The sequence below is a fragment of the Aotus nancymaae genome, unplaced genomic scaffold (genome assembly GCF_030222135.1).
Source record: "Aotus nancymaae isolate 86718 unplaced genomic scaffold, 86718_ANA_hifiasm-v0.15.2.pri h1tg000006l, whole genome shotgun sequence".
Classification (NCBI taxonomy): domain Eukaryota; kingdom Metazoa; phylum Chordata; class Mammalia; order Primates; family Aotidae; genus Aotus; species Aotus nancymaae.
The window spans coordinates 44,819,263-44,841,137 of NW_026988417.1; the positions used below are offsets into that span (position 1 = coordinate 44,819,263).

Below are 21,875 nucleotides of genomic sequence, written 5' to 3' on the forward strand. Positions count from 1 at the left end.
AGAGAAAGACAGTTTTACAAAATTCATCATAAATTCCACTTCTAAATTAGGCTGCCATTAAATAATCTTGTTTAAGTTAACCCATTTTTTATTCCTATGTTGCATTAAACAGATTATACCAACTGATTCTTAATATTTTGTAACCAGGAAAAATACATCATAATTATTTTTAGCTATTAATTTTTAGTCTGAAGACAATTTACAGCTTCTTTGGGATTAATGAATGGAGTAATCCTAGACTTTCATTCAGAAATTTTAAAATCAAGTTAAACAACAAGGAACAATTGAAAGGTATGAGGTAATAGGAATAAAACAAAATAAGACTGAATTTAAAATTGTAAGCACACAGAAAAAAATTCTTCCTTTAATTGAGGACAATGACAAAGTTCCTGAAATCCAACATTTTTGGGGGGTAAGGGTAGGGAAGAAGAGGGCTTTCAAATAAGCAAGGAATAAATGAATAGAAGAAAAAGTCACAGCTGCTTCTGTGTTGCATAACAAACCAAACTTTGTTATGCAAACATTGTTAGGTTTGGCTTGGCTTGTATATTACTCTACACTGATGTCCATACTATTAATATTTATGCATCCAGCACCTACTATAGGCAAAGAGAATAAAATAACATAAAAATTGTTTATTCAGTGTGTCAGAAAATAAATGTGAAGAAAACAAAATTAGTAATAATTACTTAAACATAAAAAACCTGGCAACACATTTTATGTGTTGCTCATAGCTCCTTCTGTGTACAGAAACTATATTCTCAAGCATGTGATATTCCACCACTCTGTAGATGCAGTATAAGAGATTTTTAAATTTCATTTAAAATATTTTCAAGTGTGCTTATTTCATTTTCAGAATGGAGACATTCATCACATCATTTATATTTGATGCCTTCATGACAAAAAAAAAATCCTTCTTACAACATGATTACATCTTGAATTAATCTTTTCTTTCGTATCAAGGCTTTCAATTTTTTCTATAATGCCACTTACGTAATAAGTCTTTCTCTGCTGCATCTGCTGTGGTTTTCTCAGCATCATGTTTACATTATATAACATGACTGACTATCTTAAATAATGTTGGAAGAAATGCTGGTACTAAACTTATGGTTTCCATGACAATAAAAGAAGGATTTGCAGTTAAATAAAGGGGAAATTCTTCAAGAAAATTAGAACTGACACCTTTTTGTAAGAACAAACAAGACTGCTCTTCTCATACCACAAAAGTATGATTATCAAAATAATTAGAGAGTTTTGCATTCATATGAGCTGTCATTCTTTCCTTTTCTTTGGCTTGATACAGTTTGTGAGGAGAAGGCACACTATTCAGTGATACAGTTTTAATCAGGTGAGAACACTGCACTTATATTTGACAGAGAACAAAAAGTCAAAAGCTGTTCAGAAGTGACAAAGATGATGGTGCCAGAAAGAGCACAGTCTCTAAAAAGGTCAGGCAAGAGGACACCCTCACAAGAGGGAGACTGCTTAGCTGTGTTCATGAATTCATGCTGAATCTACCCAGAATGTCATGTGGGCCTAGGAAGATGATTTGACCTTCCCCCTTTTCAATTATTCTGGAAGTCTGAATGCTTCTGCTTGATATACATGATATAACCCCTATGACCTAAAGAACAGCCAACTGCACAGACCCTTTTCTAAAATGTTCTCTATATATAGAAGGTGCCAGAATGTAGCAATACAGCTACATTATCTCCCTTAATTTAAGAAATAAAAAAGTAATTCTTCTATTTGTTACAGTAGAAGAGAGTGGCACAGACTTTCTGTGCATGTCATTTGCAAAAGGCTGATTGTCACTTTAATAAACTGTAGAATCTATCCTTTCCAATTCATTCTTAGTCAATGAAAAATTAACATTTATTTTGAGTTTTTAAGGTTCTAGCAGTTGGAAAAGGAGGTAAATTACAGTCCTAACCTTTAGGTTAGGTCTTGATTTTATATATGTCTAAATTTATAAAATTTATAAATTTTATAAATTGCCTAATTTTATACATGTATTAAAACACATGATATTCTTTATTAGCAGTAAAAGTAAGTGATAATTGTTTAACACCATGACTAAATTATAGTGATATTTGAGAGATGTTCCTTAAGGGAAATTAGCATGCCTTTTACTTCTGTATCTTATTGGACAATTGTTAATCAACTCATAATTTGAGAGAAAAAAAAAAACCTGGACAACTAAGGAGTGCTGCTGACTTTCCCTGATATTATTGACCCAAAACATGTACCTTCATTCCTGTACTTACAGCTGCCAAATTTCAGAGGACACGAATGAGCATCCATTGGGAAATCCTCCAAGTGCATTGGGCATTCAGCTTGAACTGTAAGCCTAAAAGTCAAAATTCCACTATTTGTTTAAGTAAATTGGTTAAGTCAAGAAAAATCACTTGTGTCTACTGTCAACAGAATTGATGGAGGTAGAGCCTTAATCATAGCATTTTATTAGGTTCATTCATATGTAAATACTTTTGTTCTTTCATGTTTAGGTGATCCCTCAGAAGATATTGATACATGCAAATTCTGAGTATAACTGAAAATAATAAATAAAAATATACTTTAGCCATTTTAGTTTCTTAAGACATGAAGAAATTACATATGCATTTTAAAGGGCTCTTTCCTCATTAAGCTCACTATTAACACTTGAAATCTTAAGGACAAATAACTCTATCATTAAAAGAATCCTACTGTCTCCATTATCTCATCGACAAATATATAGCAAAATTGATAAAAGAATTCAATATTACTTCAGAGGAGCTCCCTTCAACATACGTGAATTGTGAGTAAATATCATATACTGCATATATATTCACAGCTATACATATAGAACCAGATGTAAATACATATACAGATGTATTTCCTAGAAATAACTCATCGAGATTAGATTGTAGGCTAAATTATAAAACACAAATTAAGAATGTTAAATACATATTTTTTCTGTATCTACATGATCGCAACAAACAGTAGTCATAGAAAATTTGATATAAGGCAAACTTCCAATTTTTCCATTTCACATAAAGACAAAGTGGGTATAGCAGATACTAAATAAAATTTATAGAGGAATCTGTTATAATGAGCAACACAAATCATGTGACCAACAATTTATTATGGCTTAAATGCTAAGAGAATATTTAAATAGAAACTTATACAATATTTTCCAAAATTCTATATGTCCTGTACCTGCATTTTTAAATCCTAAAGTTTTAATCATTGCCTTAATTCATAGAAATGATCAAAGTACAAAGTCAACAAGGGCACTGCATCTGAATATATTGCAAAATTCAGAGAGAGAGGTAGGCAGAAGGACTAGCTAGCATTTCCATTGTAGGCAATGAATATCCAGTAATGAGTCCTCAAAAATTTTTCCTTAAATATCAGAAATAGCATAGGACTATATTGTTGTCCCTCTTAAATAACTTTCATAACTAAAATCTAGCACTTATCTTATGAAATTACAACACATCAAATAACTGGAATACATGTTTCTGTCTATATGTAATGCTGATGTCAGATGTCTGTTTTAATTATTTTATGAAACATTTTATCTTTAGATTCCACATAATTTTACTAGATTTGTGATCTTTTTCTTACATAATACAAGTAACTTATTTCCCAAGATTAAATCATAAGTATACTCAAGATGTAATAGGTGTTAAATTTTATTTATTCTGCCGTAAAATTTCATTAAAGTTTAAATCATATAAACTTAATGCTTTAGGATACTTTTTGAGTTACAAAATGACAATTTCATATGGTTCAATCCAGTACATGTTTATGGTATCCAATATACTTGAAGCCTTATTAATAAAGCTTTGTCTCTGAATTTAAAGTTATTTTTCTCTGGAGTAACTTCATAAGGAGAATTAAAATATTAAATTAGGAGGCGGGTGGATCATGAGGTCAAGAGATCGAGACCATCCTGGTCAACATGGTGAAACCCCGTCTCTACTAATACAAAAAGTTAGCTGGGCATGGTGGCGCGTGCCTGTAATCCCAGCTACTCAGGAGGCTGAGGCAGGAGAATTGCCTGAACCCAGGAGGCAGAGGTTGCGGTGAGTCGAGATCGTGCCATTGCACTCCAGCCTGGGTAACGAGCGAAACTCCGTCTCAAAAAAAAAAAAAAAAAAAAAAAAAAAAAAAAAAAATTAAATTAGGCCAGGTACAGAGAAGCTCATGCCTATAATCCCAGCACTTTGGGAGGTCGAGGTGGGTGGATCACTTGACGCCAGGAGTTCCAGGCCAGCCTGGCCAACATGGCAAAACACCATCTCTACTAGCACAGGTCTGTAGTCTCAGCTACTCAGGAGGCTAAGACAGGAGAGCCACTTGAACCAGGGAGGCGGAGGTTGCAGTGAGTCAAGATCACATCACTGCACTCCAGTCTGGGTAACAGAGTAAGTCTCCATCTCAATAAATAAATATAAATACATAAAGTATTACTTTGAAATAATAAAAATTTTTATGGGATATCTGATAAATTAAAATTGTATGCTGATGAAAACCAAATTCAAGTCATATTAATAAAACTGTACTTAATAAAAATACAGTGTGAAGAATAACCAAAAACATCAATTCTGAATAATAAAGGCAATTCTTAACATTTAAAGAACCAAGATGAGACTCAAACTCATAAATACTATTTTATGTAGTTTTCTTTTTAATCAAAGCATTTGCAAACATATTATGGGTGCTTCAATAATCTGTTAGAAAACATTCAACTTTTGCTAATACTTGACAACTAGATTGACTGGTTGTTTAACACATGAATTTCCCAGTATATAAATGCATCACATCAAACCTAAAAACATACCTCATTGTATACAGCAGAGTCCCATCATCCTGGATTCGAAGCAATTTATTTGGCATTGTCATATTATGAGCTACTGATTTTTTCCCATTGTGAAAAAAGGTATCTGGAGTCCAGATTTTGCTAGCCATTAAATTGTTGAGTCGAAGGATGTTCATCGGACCTTTAAATTTTAAACGTTCATCTTTCCATTTTTGTCGAAAGAAAACATCAATTGTATATTCCTGAAATTAAAAAAAATTGAATTCCTTTCAAAATAGTAAATGTTTTAGACACAATGAGACACTATAAAATTCCAAAAAAATATATTCTAAAAAATTTAAACAGAGAGAGAGAACTACATTGAGGGAAAATCAGTTTTAATCACAAATATTACTCCTTTGGCTTATCAATACATGTTGCCACATAAAATGTGATAAAGTACACCTGTGTACACTATTAGCTATATATTCTTGTGAAAAGAAAAAACAAGTTCACTTTGGCCTCTTTCAGTTGAACAAGGTCTCAGTCAAACTGCTTCACTGCATCCGTAACTGAGAACTGCTTCTAGAAGGGATGAGCTTAGCTAGGGTCTGGTTGAATTATTTCAAGTAGCTTATTTAAAAAAAAAAAAAATAAGCAGCCAGCTTTCCCAATAGCAAATAAATAAAGAAACAACATTTTTTATGTTAAAATTAAAACAACAACCAAAAAAACACAACACTTAAGCGCATTGTCTGATCTGTATGAATCATCTCCTGTTGCTAAAGGAACTGTAAATTATCATGTTTATTTTTTAATCCTAAAAAATGGTGAGAACATGATATTGTTAGCAAGACTGTGTTAGGAGATAATTTCAATAAAGTTTATTTATGAAGTTAGTTGTAATACAAGCACTTTACATGTTTTTAGAGTATTTAAAGTATGTATGAATATTTTGCAGATAAACTCTTCCATGTTAAAATGTACTTTAAAATATTGTTACAGACCCACTAGTGATAATTTCCTCTATTATTTTTCTCCAATACCTTAATTTAGGTAAACCTCTTTTTTTCTCTCTCTCTCTCTTTACCTCTGTCTCTACCTTTATCTATCTTTCTTAAGACAACATATACATTTTAGATGAGATATACAATGCACGTTTATGCTTAATATTTACAACCTGTTGGATGTTAATTTTTTTGTCAATGTATGTTTTTATAAACATACTACTAATAATTAAAATGTTCAATTACACACCTGAGATAGGAAATTCAGAAACTGTCCTTTGAGCACAAAAACACAGTCATTACATGTTTGAAAATAAACAATGTAGCAATAGCAATTTTACTAAAGTAATCTTTGCAAAAAAGAACAGATTTAAAAGGCCATATACTTATGAATTAGAAAATCATTTATATAAATCTGAATTAAGTACATGAATCCTAGTGGTCCCTCAAAAATTGAAACAGTGATGATACTAACAAGTGAAAATCATAGGTAATGGCTTGTGAGTAGGAAATGAACAGAGGCTCTAGGCTGTTAATTCTTAGGGGAATATTTCATAACCTTATCCACTCTTACTATCATCTAGTTATCTCTTTTAATGTTTAACTCTATCTAAATGGCACTCTAAAATTTAAAAATAATGAATAAAGAAATGAGTCTTTGCACTGTAAGTTTTATGCAAGTATTTCTTTTTTACCTGGGATTCCTCAAATACTAGCCTAACATAAACACATATGACACCTACTTTTCCAGGCAAAATTAATACATTTTTGAACTTTTTATAAAACTTCAAATTCTATATTTCATTTCTGTAAAATGAGGGTATGTTTTATCTGTTTCAGAAATTATTGATATGACAGTCATTTTCTGGAGGTTGACTACTTAGGAAATACTTTAAGTTTACAAACAGAAAGTTGCAGGTGAATTTTTTTGACATTTTAATGATATATTTTACTTATTTATTTATTTTTTTAATAACTTCAACTTTTATTTTAGATATGGGGGCATACATGCAGGTTTGTTACTTGAGTATATTGTGTGATGCTGAAGTTTGGGATACTATCATTCAGAGAGTGAGTATGTTACCCAATCGTTGGTTTTTCAACCCTCGTCCTTCTCCTTCCCTCCACCCTGTAGTAGTCCCCAGTGTGTATTGCTGTCATCTTTATGTCTATGAATACCTAATGTTTAGCTCCTACTTATAAGTGAGAAGATGCCTTATTTGGTTTTCTGTTACTGCGTTAATTTCCTTAGGATAATAGCTTCTAGCAGCATCCATGTTGCTGCAAAGAGCATGATTTTGTTCTCTTTTAAGCTTCCTACCAACCAATAGTGTATATGAACCAAATTTTCTTTATCCAATCTGTCATTGACACGCATCTAAATTAATTCCATGTTTTTGCTATCATGAATAGTGCTGCAATGAACATATACATGCATGTGTCTTTTTGGTAAAATGATTCATTTTCTTTTGAGATCTATAACCAGTAATGGGATGGCTGGGTCGCATGATAGGTCTGCTCTAAGTTATTTGAGAAATCTCCAGACTGCTTTCCATAGTGACTGAACTAATTTACATTCCCGGGAAAGGTGTCTGTAAGTGTTCGCTTTAGTCTGCATCTGTTTTTTTCTTTTTTTTTTTTCCTAACTTTTTAATAATGGTCATTCTAACTGATATAAGGTAATATCTCATTGTGGTTTTGATTTTCATTTCTCTGATGATTGATAATATGAAGCATTTTTTTCATCTATTTGTTGGCTGCTTGTATGTCTTCTTTTCAGCAGTGTCTGTTCATGTCTTTTGCCCACTTTTTAATGAGGTTGTTTGGTTTTACTTGTTGAATTACTTAAGTTTCTTAAAAATTGTTTCCAGAATTGTTATTTATCTTTGAGAGCTCACAGTGTCCCAGGTGTGCTCTGCCAATCTATTTAACATAGTTTGCGTCTTTTTCTCCCACTCTCATCATGCAAACTCATGTTATGGTCTACGCAGTTTTAACAGTCCCACTCCTGGCCATTCCTCAAATAGAGCAAGATCTCCACCTGACTCAGTCTCTTGAATACCTGCAAAATGCATAGCCAGCTTTCTTTGTATTTCTATAGAGCTCTTCATTCTTTCAAGATCATCTACTGCAATTATAAATTTGCTTCTCTGCCTCCTGAACAGTCTATACATCTTCAAGAAAGGGACCATGGCTTTCATTTGTGTTTTATTTTTTTTTCAGTCATAAAAAAGACTGTAAAGAATATTACAAATACCTTGTAACCATCACCTAACATAAATGTCATCACAAATATTATTGAAGCCCTTTCTCTTCTGTTTATCCCTTCTCAATCACAGCCCCCCAGTCCCTGAGGAAATAAGTATGTTGAATTTAGTGTACATTCTTCCCACACATGTACTTTCAGATTTACTACATAAATATATATAGTGTGTGTCACATTTTAAACATTCATATACATGTAAATATACATTGTATATTTTTCTGACACTTGCATCTTTTAGCCACTTTGCTGAGATTTGCGCATGGCAATATTTCTAGCCCTTTGATTCATTTTCACTACTTTATAGCATTATATTGGAAGACCACTTCACAATAAAGTCATCATTTTTTCTAATCCTTATTTTTCTTATTATTAATTTGTCACTGTCACAAGCAATATTGCTACAAATATTCTTGTTCAACACTTGTAATACAAAGGTATAAGAAGAGTTACTGTAGACCAGAGGTCAGCAAATTTTTTCCATTAAGGGTTAGTCAATAAACATTTTAGAATTTGTGGGCCACATGGTTAGTATCACAACTATTCAACTCTACCACTGCAATGTGAAAGCAATCATAGATCGCATAAATGAATAAGCATGGCTATGTTCCAATAAAACTCTGTTTACAAATATAGGCAGCTGACAGCTCTTTTTCCATGGGCTGTAGTATGCTGACACTGCCTTAGACTAAATCTATAAGTAAGATTACTGGAATTTAGTATATGTGCATCTTCAAAATAACAAGATATTTTTTAATTGAAATTCTAAGAAGTATGTAAATTTCTATTCTCAATAGAAGGGTATAAATGTTTTTTATGTACTACTTGGTAGAGACAGAATATTTCATTTTAGACATTATAATTAACGTGAAATGGGTAATGGTGCAACCATGTGGATTTCTCTGTTAAGTAGTAAAAACTAATATATGTTCATGTCTATTAAAAATTCTAGTTTTCTCCTCTATAAATTGTCTGTTGACTTCATCTACTCAGTTTCCCTTTAGGTTGTCTGTCTTTTTCTTACTAAGTTATGATGATTCTTTATGTAGTTTCCATACTAACACTTCGTTAAATAATATACAACTCAACAAGAGTCAAACTAAAGATATTTAAAATATCATAAACATATTCCCTTATTATCTTCAATGGATATAAAAAAACTCTGCTTTTTACATGAAGACCTTAAATCTACCCTGTATTATTATATATGATATGAGATCAAGGTCCAACATTTTTTTCTAATAACAGAAAACCAGCTTTATCAGCACCATTTATTGATTGGTCCATTTTTTGCCCATACATATGCAATGATATTTCTATAATATGTCCAGTATCCATATGGGTATGGGTTTGTTTCTGATTTCTATTTTGTTTTTATTGTTTGCCTATTCAATTCCAAAGTCATTATTATAATAGTTGTATAATAAGGTTTAATTCATAGTGTTATCTTTATTGTCCAATTGAAAATATTTTATAATTTCTATCATGGCTTTCCTTCCTCTTTACATAGAAAACATTTTTAATTGTGTTTTTGTATTTCCAAATGTATTGGCTCCTTGTTTTATATTTAATCATTAATGTTTGATTTTACTGCAGTTGTAATAAGATATTAGGCACTATAGAACAATTTTTTGCAATTCATCGAAAATTTAAGAGATTTTTTGTTGTTGAATCTGACCATCTCCATCCTTTCATGATAATTCAGTCCATTTATATCTATTGTGTTTACTAATATTGAACATGTTCCCAAGGCTATATTGTTTTTACAAGTGAATTAAAATTATAAGGATAGAAAAGATAACATATTAGATTATATGATCAACTGATAAAAATAAATAGAGGAAAAACTCTAGAAAATTAAAAGGAGCCATGAAAGAACACACATGAAAGCATACACAAAGTAGAAGGAAGAAAATGTATCAAACTAAAAGAAAATGTAAGAAGTATATAGAAATCATCAATAACAAAAGTTACTGAAAGGTCATAAAGACCTAGATGGAGAGAGCATAGAAGGCAGAATGCAAATGAGTTGGGTAGGGAACACAGGGTACAAGTGAATAAAGCATAGAGTACTCTCCTCCACTCCTGAATTTAAATGCCTTTGGAAATCTAGTTTAACAGAACACCTAGAGAGTAGCTAATATAAGTTAGCTATTGTTGTATTAAAAACAACACTGGAAATACAGGAGCTTAAAATAACAACCATTTATTATTCATTTAGAAGTCATGAGGCTGGAAGTTGGCTGATCTCACCTGGGCTCAGGTTAATCTTAGCTGAGCTTGCTTATAGGTCTGTGAGTTAGATGACCATGGCTGATCTAGGCTGTCATTGTGTAGGGCTGCTGGGGCAATTCAGCTCAGCAAGAACTGTCTCTTGTCCTGCCTCAGACACCCCAATGCACAAGCCCGTTTCAAGCTAGTGCTTCTGTAACATGTTTTAACATCCCATTGGCTAAAGCAATGTACACAGTTAAATTGATGGACAAGTGGTATAGCAGCTAACCCCAACTCTCAGTGAAAGGGCACTTCAAAGTGAAATGGGAAAACATGGCTATAGGAAGGGGTAAGGAACATAAGCCATATCTTTTCATTGCTACAACATAATGTAATTAAGAAAAATATTGCAACCAAGCACACTAGGCCTCTGTGAGAGAAAAGTGAAAGATGTTGATGAATGAATAAAGAATGTGAGGTCATCTGAAATTTCAATGATAGTTACATGAGTCTAATCTCAGGAAAGCAGGTTGGTTATAACTTATTTAATATAACTATTATCAACTGTATAATACCTAAATGAAGAGCGAGCCTTTAAGTGGAAACAGGATAATCAGCTTAGAATAGTGGTTTACAAAGTAAAGTGTGTATATCCATTTGGGTCCAGGAAGAAAATATTAAAATCTTGATTTTTATATATAACTTTAAATATAAAAAGTAACTGAAGCTTCACTAAAAGATAGTATATGGAATGATACAGACATTGTTAAGAGTAAGAATGCAAATAAGTAAATTAAGGTCATGTTTATAAGGCATTCTATGGGAAGAGAAGGGAAATGGGTTAGTGAATGCATTTATTATCAGTGTACTGTGATTGTGTCCAGTTAGGTGAATGTATAATACTTAGTTTTGACTAAACTATTTCTAATGAAAATAGGCAATTGGCTTCAGAAGATTACTGATAAAATGCTATGGAATAAAATAATAATTGTGCAAACAAAAGTGGAAAACAAGAAAAATAAATACCACTTCTCTGCCTAACGAACTCTACATGAGCCAGGTAAAAAATGAAAAACAAATAACCTCTAAAAAAAAAACTCCAAAAAACATTTATAATTATCTGTTTAAAATATGGATTTATGCCCACTGTTTATAAGTTTCATCTTAAGCACATGTTGTAATTTAAAATGGTCAATGATAGCATCAGACCATTGCAAGTAATAAGCCGTTTTAAAAACTAAAAATCCAGAACACAAAGACAAATCTCTAAAGTTGGTGGATGGATTTTTAAAAATGAGCATGATAATTCAGTAACCAATAGCCAATGACACACTTCTTAAATTTGAATCTATAATAGTCATTAAGGCAAGTATTAACATAACATAAATTTAGAATCCTATCTTTTAATTGCTACAACATAATGTATCTAAGAAAAATATTAAAAATAATAAACTGTACTTAAACATATTAATTACTAGAAATATAAAAATTTTAAGTGGTAGAAAAATAAATGTATTCTTTGATAAATATAATAATTACTCCTTGAATATTTATTTTTAAATGTTCACTTTAGTCCACATTTTATATGTTTATATATTAGTATAAAATATAGATATAGATATAGATATAGATATAGATATAGATATAGATATAGATATATGGATACATAAACAAATATAGTTGATTGTCTAGTTTTTGTATATTTTGCTTTCTAGATTAAAAAGACAGGTAAAGAAGACATTTCAATAAAATAATATTCATTGCATAGCCACTAAATACAACAAGATTTCCAAATAAATTATTTTCATGTGATTTCCTTAAATGCTTGTAAAATGCACACTCTCAGTATTTGAAAAGAATATTCTTGAAAAGTGCATTTAAAAATACAAAAAAAATTTAGCTGGGCATGGTGGTGCACGCCTGTAGTCCCAGCTACTTGGGAGGCTGAGGCAGGAGAATTGCTTGAACCCAGGAGGCGGAGGTTGCGGTGAGCCGAGATTGCGCCACTGCACTCCAGCCTGGGTAACAAGAGCGAAACTCCGTCTCAAAAAAAAAAAAGAAAAGTTCATTTAAAATTAACTTCAGGTTTTTCATGAGTACATACTAACACATTTATTACACGATTTGTGTTTTATAAGAAAATTACCAAAAAAGTAAAAAACAGTCTAACTTCTTCATACAAAGTTAAAGGCTTAGATCCGTGAACTGAGATTCTATAAGAAATTAATTTAAAAATGATGAATTTCACAATGCATTGGAGAATACACATACAACTAAAGTGCAAATTTAATAAGAAACAAACAAAAACCACAAGGATACATTAGGTTGAAGCTATCCTATGACTTATACACAGGAGAAGTGAGACTGACTGTTGGGTAACACTAAACTATTGAAAAATCCATACACTCCAAGTTTTCAAAAATTCCTTATAGGAAATGTAAGCCAATTTCCTCCATTCACAGATGGGATTATAGATAAATTCAATGAATTTCCTATTTTCAAGTTTATTAGTGACAGAATACAGACAAGGATACAGTTTCCAGTCAAAGGTTTTTTGCCACTACTAAAAATCTCCATTTATACAGTAGACTCCTTAAGTGTTATATCCATAATTTGTCCTGGAAACAAAGAAATCATCTCTATAAACTATTGCACAGTTCGTTATATAAACATAATTTAAAGGACACATTAACTTAATGACAGCATCATATTCTTTACTGCCTGACTATATTAATTATAAATCAATGCTTGTAGCCAATTCCTGAAGAATTTTATCCACTCACTAAAACACAACTAAATTGTAGGACTGCTTCTGGAGTGATGTCTCATTTACTTTGATTTTCTGTATTTATTTTAAAATATCAACATTTATTTCATTATACTCTTTTTGCTAATAAAAGCTAGTCTCCATTGAGTAAATTCCAATCAGTGTGTTTCTTCTATAATGAGGAACATGTAGTCTATGAAGCAGGTATGCAGCAATTTAAAAAAAAATCATCCTTGGAATACACAAGAATAATTAAGCTCAAATATTTTCAGTTGGTACTCAAAGGGGTCTAGACAACAAATTTAGTACACTATTTTCATTGCAAAAGTTGCAAAAAAATGAGAATCTTAAGAACAGATCAGCAAAGTGCCAACAAACCCAATTAGTATAAGCCTTATTATACAATGAAGTTCGCACAAACTGCAGTTGCAGAGCAACACAGCTACTGCACATTCCAAACACTGTGGAGGTAAGATGTTTGGGCATTCTTTTTGGAACTAGGGGCCAGGCAAATTTCACTATCAAATTAGAAAATTATACTACAGATTCATATTCTAACAGGAGATAATTAAAATATATCTAATAAAAGTATTCACTATAATTAATAGTTATGTAGACAGTAATTTACTTTTATATGTATAATTTAAAATTTATAACAACCTTATTGAATATGCAAAATTATCCCAATTTCACTAGTGGGAAATACTTCAAAACCAATATTTACTTAAAAAAAAAAGAGAGGCAAAATTTGGTCTCAAATTCTGTGTTTCTAAACACCATGGTCTTTTCATTCATTATACCATACATAAAACAACCTTTGAAGGCAGAATATCAGAATAAAATTTTCTTCTTTTATAGATCAATAAATGGACATTACTCATGGCTTATGAAAAGTTATAAGAAGAACTAAGTTGTAGGACTGAGACTGGAGTTTTTGAATCTCTGAAAAGGGTATTTTCTTCAAAACCTAATGTTGGAAAAACTGAACAGCCATATGCACTAGAATTAAATTGGGCATTGATCTTATCCCATACACAAAAATTAACTCAAGGCAGACTAAACACCTAAATGTAAGACCTGAAACTAAAACTCCTAGAAGAGAAGATAGGCTCTTTGACATTGATCTTGGCAATAAATGTCTTGAAATCACTCCAAAAGTTCAGACAACAGAAGCAAAAATAAATAAGTGGGCATACATCAAACTAGAAACTTCTGTACAGCAAAGGAAACAAACAACAAAATGTAAAGGTAGCCTTATGGAGTGGGAGAAAATACTTGCAGATTATATATTTGATAAGAGATTAATAAACCAAAATATATAAGAAACTCACACAACTCAATAGTTAAAAAACAAATCACCTATGGGCAAAGGACCTAAATAGACAGTTCTCCAACAAAAACACAAAAATGGTCAATAAGTATATAAAAAGCCATCACTAATCATCAAAGAATTAAAAATTAAAACCACCTCACAGCTGTTAGGATGGTTATTATCAAAAAGACAAGAGATTACAAGTATTGAACAGGTGATAGAGACAAAGGAATCCATGTACACTGTTGGCAGGGATGCAAATTGGTGCATCCATTAGGGAAAACAATATTGATATTCCTCAAATTATTAAAAGCAGAGTTACTATATGGTTGAGGAATCTTTCTGTTAGGTATGTACTCAAAAGAAATAAAATCATGACCTTTAAAGATGTTGGTATTCACATGCTCATTGCAGCATTATTCATACTACCCAAAACACAAAAACAATCTAAGTGTCTGTCAATGCATGAATAAATTTTTAAAATGTGGAATTATGTACAATGAAATATTATTCAGTCTTAGAAAAGGAGATCCCATCTTTTGCAACAATCTGGATGAACATGGAGGGCATTATGCTAAGTAAGGTAAGCCAGACGCAGAAGGAAAATACTGCATGATCTCACTTATATGTGGGAAAAGGGAAGGAAGGAAGGAAGGAAGGAAGGAAGGAAGGAAGGAAGGAAGGTAGGTTGAATACATAGAAACAGAATAAAATGATACTGGTTACCAGGAGTGAGATGTGAAGAGGGAAAAAATTGGGAGGTGTCACTCAAAGGGTATAAGGCTTAGATATGTAGGATGAATTTCTACAGATCTAAGATATAACATAAAGACTGTAATTATAATATTGCTTTTACTACAAGAAAAGGAAACTACACAAAATATTGGAGATGTTAATTTTACTTGACTACAGTAGCGACTTACTCTTATAAGTGAACTAAAGTATAATGTTGTACATCTTAAATGTCCATAATAAAAAAAATCTTTTCACAACTAAAACTAACTCAAACACAAACTCAAATAATAATGATGTATATTAAATAATAAGAAATAGATGTTAAAAGCACGAGTTCTCAAGTCAGGTAGATCAGGGAACCTGGCTTTGAGCAGGTTGGCTAACCTCTTTTTATATCAGTTAACTTATCTGTAAAATGGTAAGAAAAATAGAACTTACTTCCTAGGACTCTTATTAGGATGAATTGAAATAATATGTGCAAAGTTCTTAGAAAATAGTTTAGACACCAAAGAAGATAGTCTGACATAAATCATCTTCAAAAGATCCTTCTCCCTCTCCCCATACTCAACAAAAGGGTAGCCTGACAAGGTAGAGACACCCAGCAAATAAATGTCATAAAGTTCCAGAGGCAGTGGCCACACAGGGTACCACAGAGAATGCCACTGGAGAGTAAGCCACCTGTGTTTTTGGTGACTGCAATAAGGAAGTCACTGAGAAGACATCACAGGTAAGCCCCACGGGAGATCCAGTATTCATCTACCAACCATACAAATGGCATAGATTGCTAACAGAGAGCTACCAATAGAATCAGTTAAGTAAAAAAATATTTTCCCCTTTTACTACTCTCTTTTACCCTTGCATCATCTTTGAAAAAACACAGAAAAAAAAGAGGAAGATTAGATTCCAGCCTGTCCCCACAGTACATTCCTTACCTGTGAAAAGGTGTGGAAAAGGCGATAGCATCTAAATAGATGGCCTAAAAGACTGATGCCGAAATTAGTCTGGACTGGACTCCTTAAGCTATGGTATGCACTGAAATACTGCCATGATGTGGGGAAGGGAGTTTGAAATAATAAAATGCTGATTTCATTCACCTGCATTTCTAAAGTCCTTGACATGAAGTACACTCTCACAGCCTCCAAGGCCTTTTCTCTAGCCTTGCCCACAATAATTCCTACCACTTCCACACACCTACGCCCCAACACACACATCCCTCTCTGCTGCCACATCAATGGCATACATACATCTCAGGCCTCTGATTTATCACCCTGCATTTTACTATGCAAACTCATTAACCTCTGCCGATCAGCCTTATCTATCCCCCCATATCTGGACAACTTTCATTCCACACTGAGAACAAGGACAGTGACCAACTTCTTCAATGCTGTGTCACTGGCATCTAAAAAACTACTTGAAACACAGGAAATATACAATACTTTGCTTATTGGAACTAGACAACACTTTGCTTATTAATAAATGAAAAAGGGAAGTCATTATAAATTAAATGTGGTATGAAGGATATTGAGCCATAATGTTTCTGATGAGACACAAGAAGAAAGGGATCATTAGCAGAGGCAGATGGCAGAAAAGCTCGCAGATGTCTTATGGCAGCAACCTGCAAACAATACCCTAATCCTTAAATTCACAGGTGTCAGTGACTTTCGTTTGTGCATTTGCATGTGTGCATCTAGGTAACTATATTAAACTAACCATCAATATACTTTATAGTTATATAAATAGTTAGATTTTATTTTATAGAATAGTTATATTTAACTATAGTAATTTTTAAGTATTAATAGTTATTTTTTAAAGAATGTGTAATATGTATGTAAAATGTATACATGTATAAATGTATGTATAATAGTTATATTTTAAGGAAAATCAACACTTACCAAAAAAAAAAGCCATGCAATTATAAGTTGTCTGGTAACAGAAAACGCCATGTTTTAAAATATCATTTGGGCATTCAGCTATAACTTTTGGGGAGTGATTACAACCTTCTTAGTTTTTATGGCCTTTATGGCCTGGCTCTGAATACTTTTCTAGCCTCCTCTCTCCCAGAATTCCTAAGAGCATTCTAGGCTCCAGTTATACTGAAATTTCACATTTTACTAAATTCAACAAACTCTTCCAATTTGTGCTAAAACATACTTTTTCCATTTTGTAGCTAGCCAATCCTTATTTATTCACCTTAGCTATCTTTTTTCTCTAAAACCCATACCAAACTCTTTATCTACCACCCACAATCCCTCTGATACCATACTAATTCATAAATACTTCAATGAAAGCATCATTGTACTGTTTAAAAATGAACTATTTCCTTAGCTGTCCTCCAATACCCTGTGAGCAATTTGAGGGCTACGCCTACATATTTCAGCCCCAACATGGTGAGGAGCACTTAGTGTGTACTTGGGAAATCTTGCTGAAATGAACAGACACAAATTATGCCTTCTAGTAGCTAACATTGCAGTAAAAATAAAAATACAAAAGTCAGGAAGATTTTCATAAGCCAGTGTACAATGTCATAAGAAAAAAAAAATGTATGAACACCACGTGGTGGAGCACAGGGATAAGGAGGACTGACGACTTGGAGTAACCTAGAAATAAATCAGAAAAAAAAAAAATAAGAAATTTGAGCTTGGCTTTGAATAAATAAAATATCTCCAGTTGGCAAAGGAGGAGGTAAGCATAACAAGAACAGGAAAAAACATGTACAAGGCCAAAGAGTTGTTAAATATAATGACATGCTCAGGGAACAGTGAGAAGTTCAATGCCATCTTTAAAAATAAAAGCCTCACTGGTAGTTATAATGCCGTAGAGCTACTGCCCTCTGTCTCGCCTCCTCTCTTCAACCACGCTGCTTATAAATGTTACCTCCACTCTTTCTCCATTTCCTCACCTCCCACTCGCCTCCACCCACTGCAATCTGGTTGCTTTTACCACAATCAGCAAATACTTCTGTTTTTAATCTAATGACATATTTAAACCCTTTTCTGGGTTTTACCATAATATATGACACAGTGTTCCCTCCCTACTTTTGCAATGCTCTCTTGTACTGGTATTCTTAAAGTCACATTCTCCTGGTATTGTGAAAACCATTGGGAAAATCCTCATCATGGGACCTGAAACCTTCAATGCCTGTCACCTATCTACATGTGTTGATATCCCCTAGAAAATATACGGTAGTAGCACCAATGGATAATATTTATTATTCTTAATTTAGGCATATAAGGTCTTTGTGGCTTTCCCAAAGATAGTCTTGAAACTTGAAACCTAGGACAAAAACATGCAACCTCTGCAATTTTTATTTTAAAAATCACTTCATTTTTAGTAATCACAGTTGTTTATTATTATTATTTTTTTCCTTTATCAACATTTATATTAGGTTCAGGGGATACCTGTACAAGTTTGTTACATGAGTAGATTGCCTGTTGCTGTGGTATGATGTACAAATTATTTCACCACCCAGGTAGTGAACATAGTATCCATAGGTAGCTTTTCAACCCTACCCCTCCGTCAAATAAGCTTCAGTGTCTATTGTTTCTATCTTTGCGTGCATGTGTACTTGATGTGTAGCTCCCACTTACAAATGAAAACATGTCATATTTGGTTTTCTGTTCCTGTAGTAATTTGCTTAGGAAAATGGCCTCCAGCTGCATCCGTGTTACTGCAAAGGACATGATTTCATTATTTTTTATGGCTGCATAGTTTTCCAAGGTGTATATAGATAGCATTTTCTTTTTTTTTTTCTTTTACTTTAGGTTCTGGGGTACACGTGCAGGTCATGCAGGGTTGTGGCATAGGTGCATACATAACCAGGTGGTTTGCTGCCTCTATTCCCCCTTTGACTATATCTGGCATTTCTCCCCATGTTATCCCTCCCCACCCCCGCTGTCCCTCCCCTAGTGCCCCCCAACTGCCTCCTGTGTGATGCTCCTCTCCCTGAGTCCACGTGTTCTCATTGCTCAACACTCGCCTATGAGTGAGAACACGCAGTATTTGGTTTTCTGTTCTTGTGTCAGTTTGCTGAGAATGATGGTTTCCAGATATTCATCCAAGTCCTTACAAAGGGCACGAACTCATCGTTTTTATATATGGCTGCATATAGACGGCATTTTCTTTATGCAGTTCACCACGGATGGGCATCTAGGTTGATTCCATGTCTTTGCTATTGTGAATACTGCAAGGAACATACAAGTATGTATGTCTTTTTGATAGTAATGAGATTGCTGGGTCATATGGTAGTTCTGTTTTAACTTCTCTGAGAAATTGTCAAACTGCTTTCCACAGTGGCTAATTTACATTCCCACCAGCAGTGTATAATCATTCCCATTTCTCCACAACTTTTCCAACATGTTTTTTTTTTTCACTTTTTATAATTGCCATCTAACTGGGATGAGACGGTCCCTTATTATGGTTTTGATTTGCATTTCTCTAATGATAAGCAATGTTGAACATGTTTTCATATGCTTGTTGGCTACATGTATGTCATTGCCAGAAATGTTCTTTCATGCCCTTTTTCCTTATTTTAATAGGGTTCTTTGTTTTTCACTTATTAAATTCTTTATAGATTCTGGATATTAGACCTTTGTTGGATGCATAGTTCAAAAATATTTTCTCTTATTCTGTAGGTTGGCTGTTTGCTCTGTTTATAGTTTCTTTTTCTATGAAGAAGCTCTTTTCATTTAGTTAGGTCCCAGTTATCTACTTTTGTTTTTGTTATAATTGCTTTTAGGGATTTCATCATGAAGATGTTGTCAAGGTCTGTGTTCAGAATGACATTTTTCTATGTTTTCTTCTGGAATTTTTATAGTTTTATGTCTTACATTTAAGTATTTAATCCATCTTGAGTATATTTTTGTATATTATGAAAAGAAGGGTCCAGTTTCAATCTTCTGCATCTGGCTAGCCAGTTATCCCAGCACCATTTATTGAATAAGGAGTCCTTTCCTGATTACTTATTGTAGTCAACTTTGTCAAAGATCAGCTAGTTGTAAGTGTGTGGCTTTATTTCTGGGTTCTCTAGGCTGTTCCAATGATCTACATGTTTTTGTACTAGTACCACAGTGTTATGGTTACCATAGCCTTGTAGGGAAGTTTGAAGCTGGGTAGCGTGATGCCTCTAGCTTTGTTCTTTTGCTTAGGATTGCATTAGCTATTCAAGCTCTTGTTTGGCTCCATATAAATTTTTTGGAATTTTTGGATTTTTTTTTTCTAGTTATATGAATAATGATGTTGGTAATTTGATAGGAATAAATGTTATTTAGTTTATACAAAAGAATGGGGAGGTTGGTAGGGAATGCTACTTTGTGACCCTAGAAAACAAAGAGAGCTATGACTAGATGTACTAAGTTCCTACAACTCTCTTTCCCCAAGAAAGGTAATGAATGGAGTCAAATTACTTTTACCTGAACCCTTCTGAAACTGTCTCCCCACCCACTAGGTGATGTTTTACTGTGTGCAAAATGCATGTGTTCATACAGTTACCAAATAAGCCATCTCACTTTAACTCTACAGAATCCCATTTGGGCAGAGGGCTGACAAGAGCATACCACTGTATCTGATAAGGATTAAGGCAGTGGTCTCTGCCTTTTTTTTTTTTTTTTTTTAATTAAGGATCAAAGCACAGCCTAGCTCAGAAAATGGAACCGTCCTTCATTTTGAAAGATACCCACAGTTCCTCCTTGTCATTCTCTTCCTCCGCTTTTTTGTCCTCCTTCCATCCTTTAAATATTGGTGTTCTAGAGTTTCTGTGAAAATATGATGCCATTTCGCTCTAATCTCTCTCCTTTTAAAATTTTATGTATGCCTATCGTTTCAACCACCATTGGATGGCTCCCAAGCCATCTACACTCCAGACTTCTCTATTGACCTCCAGATCTATGCCTGCTACTTGGACATCTCCAATTAAAGTCTCAAACTCAACATGTGCCAAATGTAAATGTTCATCCCTGAGCAACGAAACAAAAAGAAACAAAACTTTTCCTTCTGTGTTCCGTATCCCGGTGAATGGTACCTCTATTCATGCAATTCCCCAAGATGTCATTCTGTACTACTTCTTCCACCCCTACAGCCAACAGATCACCAATTCTACCCCACAGATAACTTTTAAATCTTTTCACTGCTCTCCATCTTCAGTTCCACTGCCCTGGGCCAATCCACATTCATCTCTTGCCTGTAATAGAATAGCTTTCTAACTAGTTTTCCTTTTCCATATCCTTTAATATAAATTATTGGATCATAGAACTCTTACTCTGCCGCATACCCTCTACCTTCCTCCACCCATTCACAAATCTTATAATAGATTTGTGCTTCCCTTAGCATAAAGTCAAATAGCTTATCATGTTAAATACAGACCTTCATGTCCTACAAATAGTGAATATGAGTCCATAGATCTTCGGAAGATCCCAGGAAACAACTATTTAAAAAAATAATTCAGGTGGTTACAATGCAAGTGTCTATAAATCACATTTTGGGGAATATCATTATAAATTCTAAAGAGAGTGCTGAAAAAAATCTGATAAATGAATGAATGTTCCCAGAGTCTATTTCCTAACTTTCCAAAATGTCAATAACCTTACAGCAACCAGCTTCAACATGCTGGCTTTAAAAGTAGTAAACATTACTGCTTTACTTTTGATATAAAGGGTTTGCCATGTTTGTCATAGGTTTTCTTAATGAATTACATTTACAAATGACAACCTCTGAAAAAGGATAAGAGATTAAGTTCAGTGTCAATTTTGATCACATATTAAATGTCACAAGTCTTTAAATTTCCTTAATGTTAAATA

At 33.2% G+C, this 21,875-nt stretch overlaps 1 protein-coding gene across 6 annotated transcripts in view; it reads right to left on the reverse strand.

Moving 5' to 3' along the window:
• The window catches only part of GABRA2 (gamma-aminobutyric acid type A receptor subunit alpha2), a 215,731-nt gene that overhangs the window by 54,889 nt on the left and 138,967 nt on the right, over nt 1-21,875 (reverse strand). For all 6 annotated transcript variants that reach the window (XM_021670380.2, XM_012441154.2, XM_012441155.2 and 3 more), the window contains 2 exons: nt 4,829-5,049; nt 2,268-2,350 (listed from right to left, as the gene is read on the reverse strand). In XM_021670380.2, the coding sequence (XP_021526055.1) occupies nt 2,268-2,350; nt 4,829-5,049 (304 nt within the window). The remainder of the gene's footprint in view (nt 1-2,267; nt 2,351-4,828; nt 5,050-21,875) is intronic.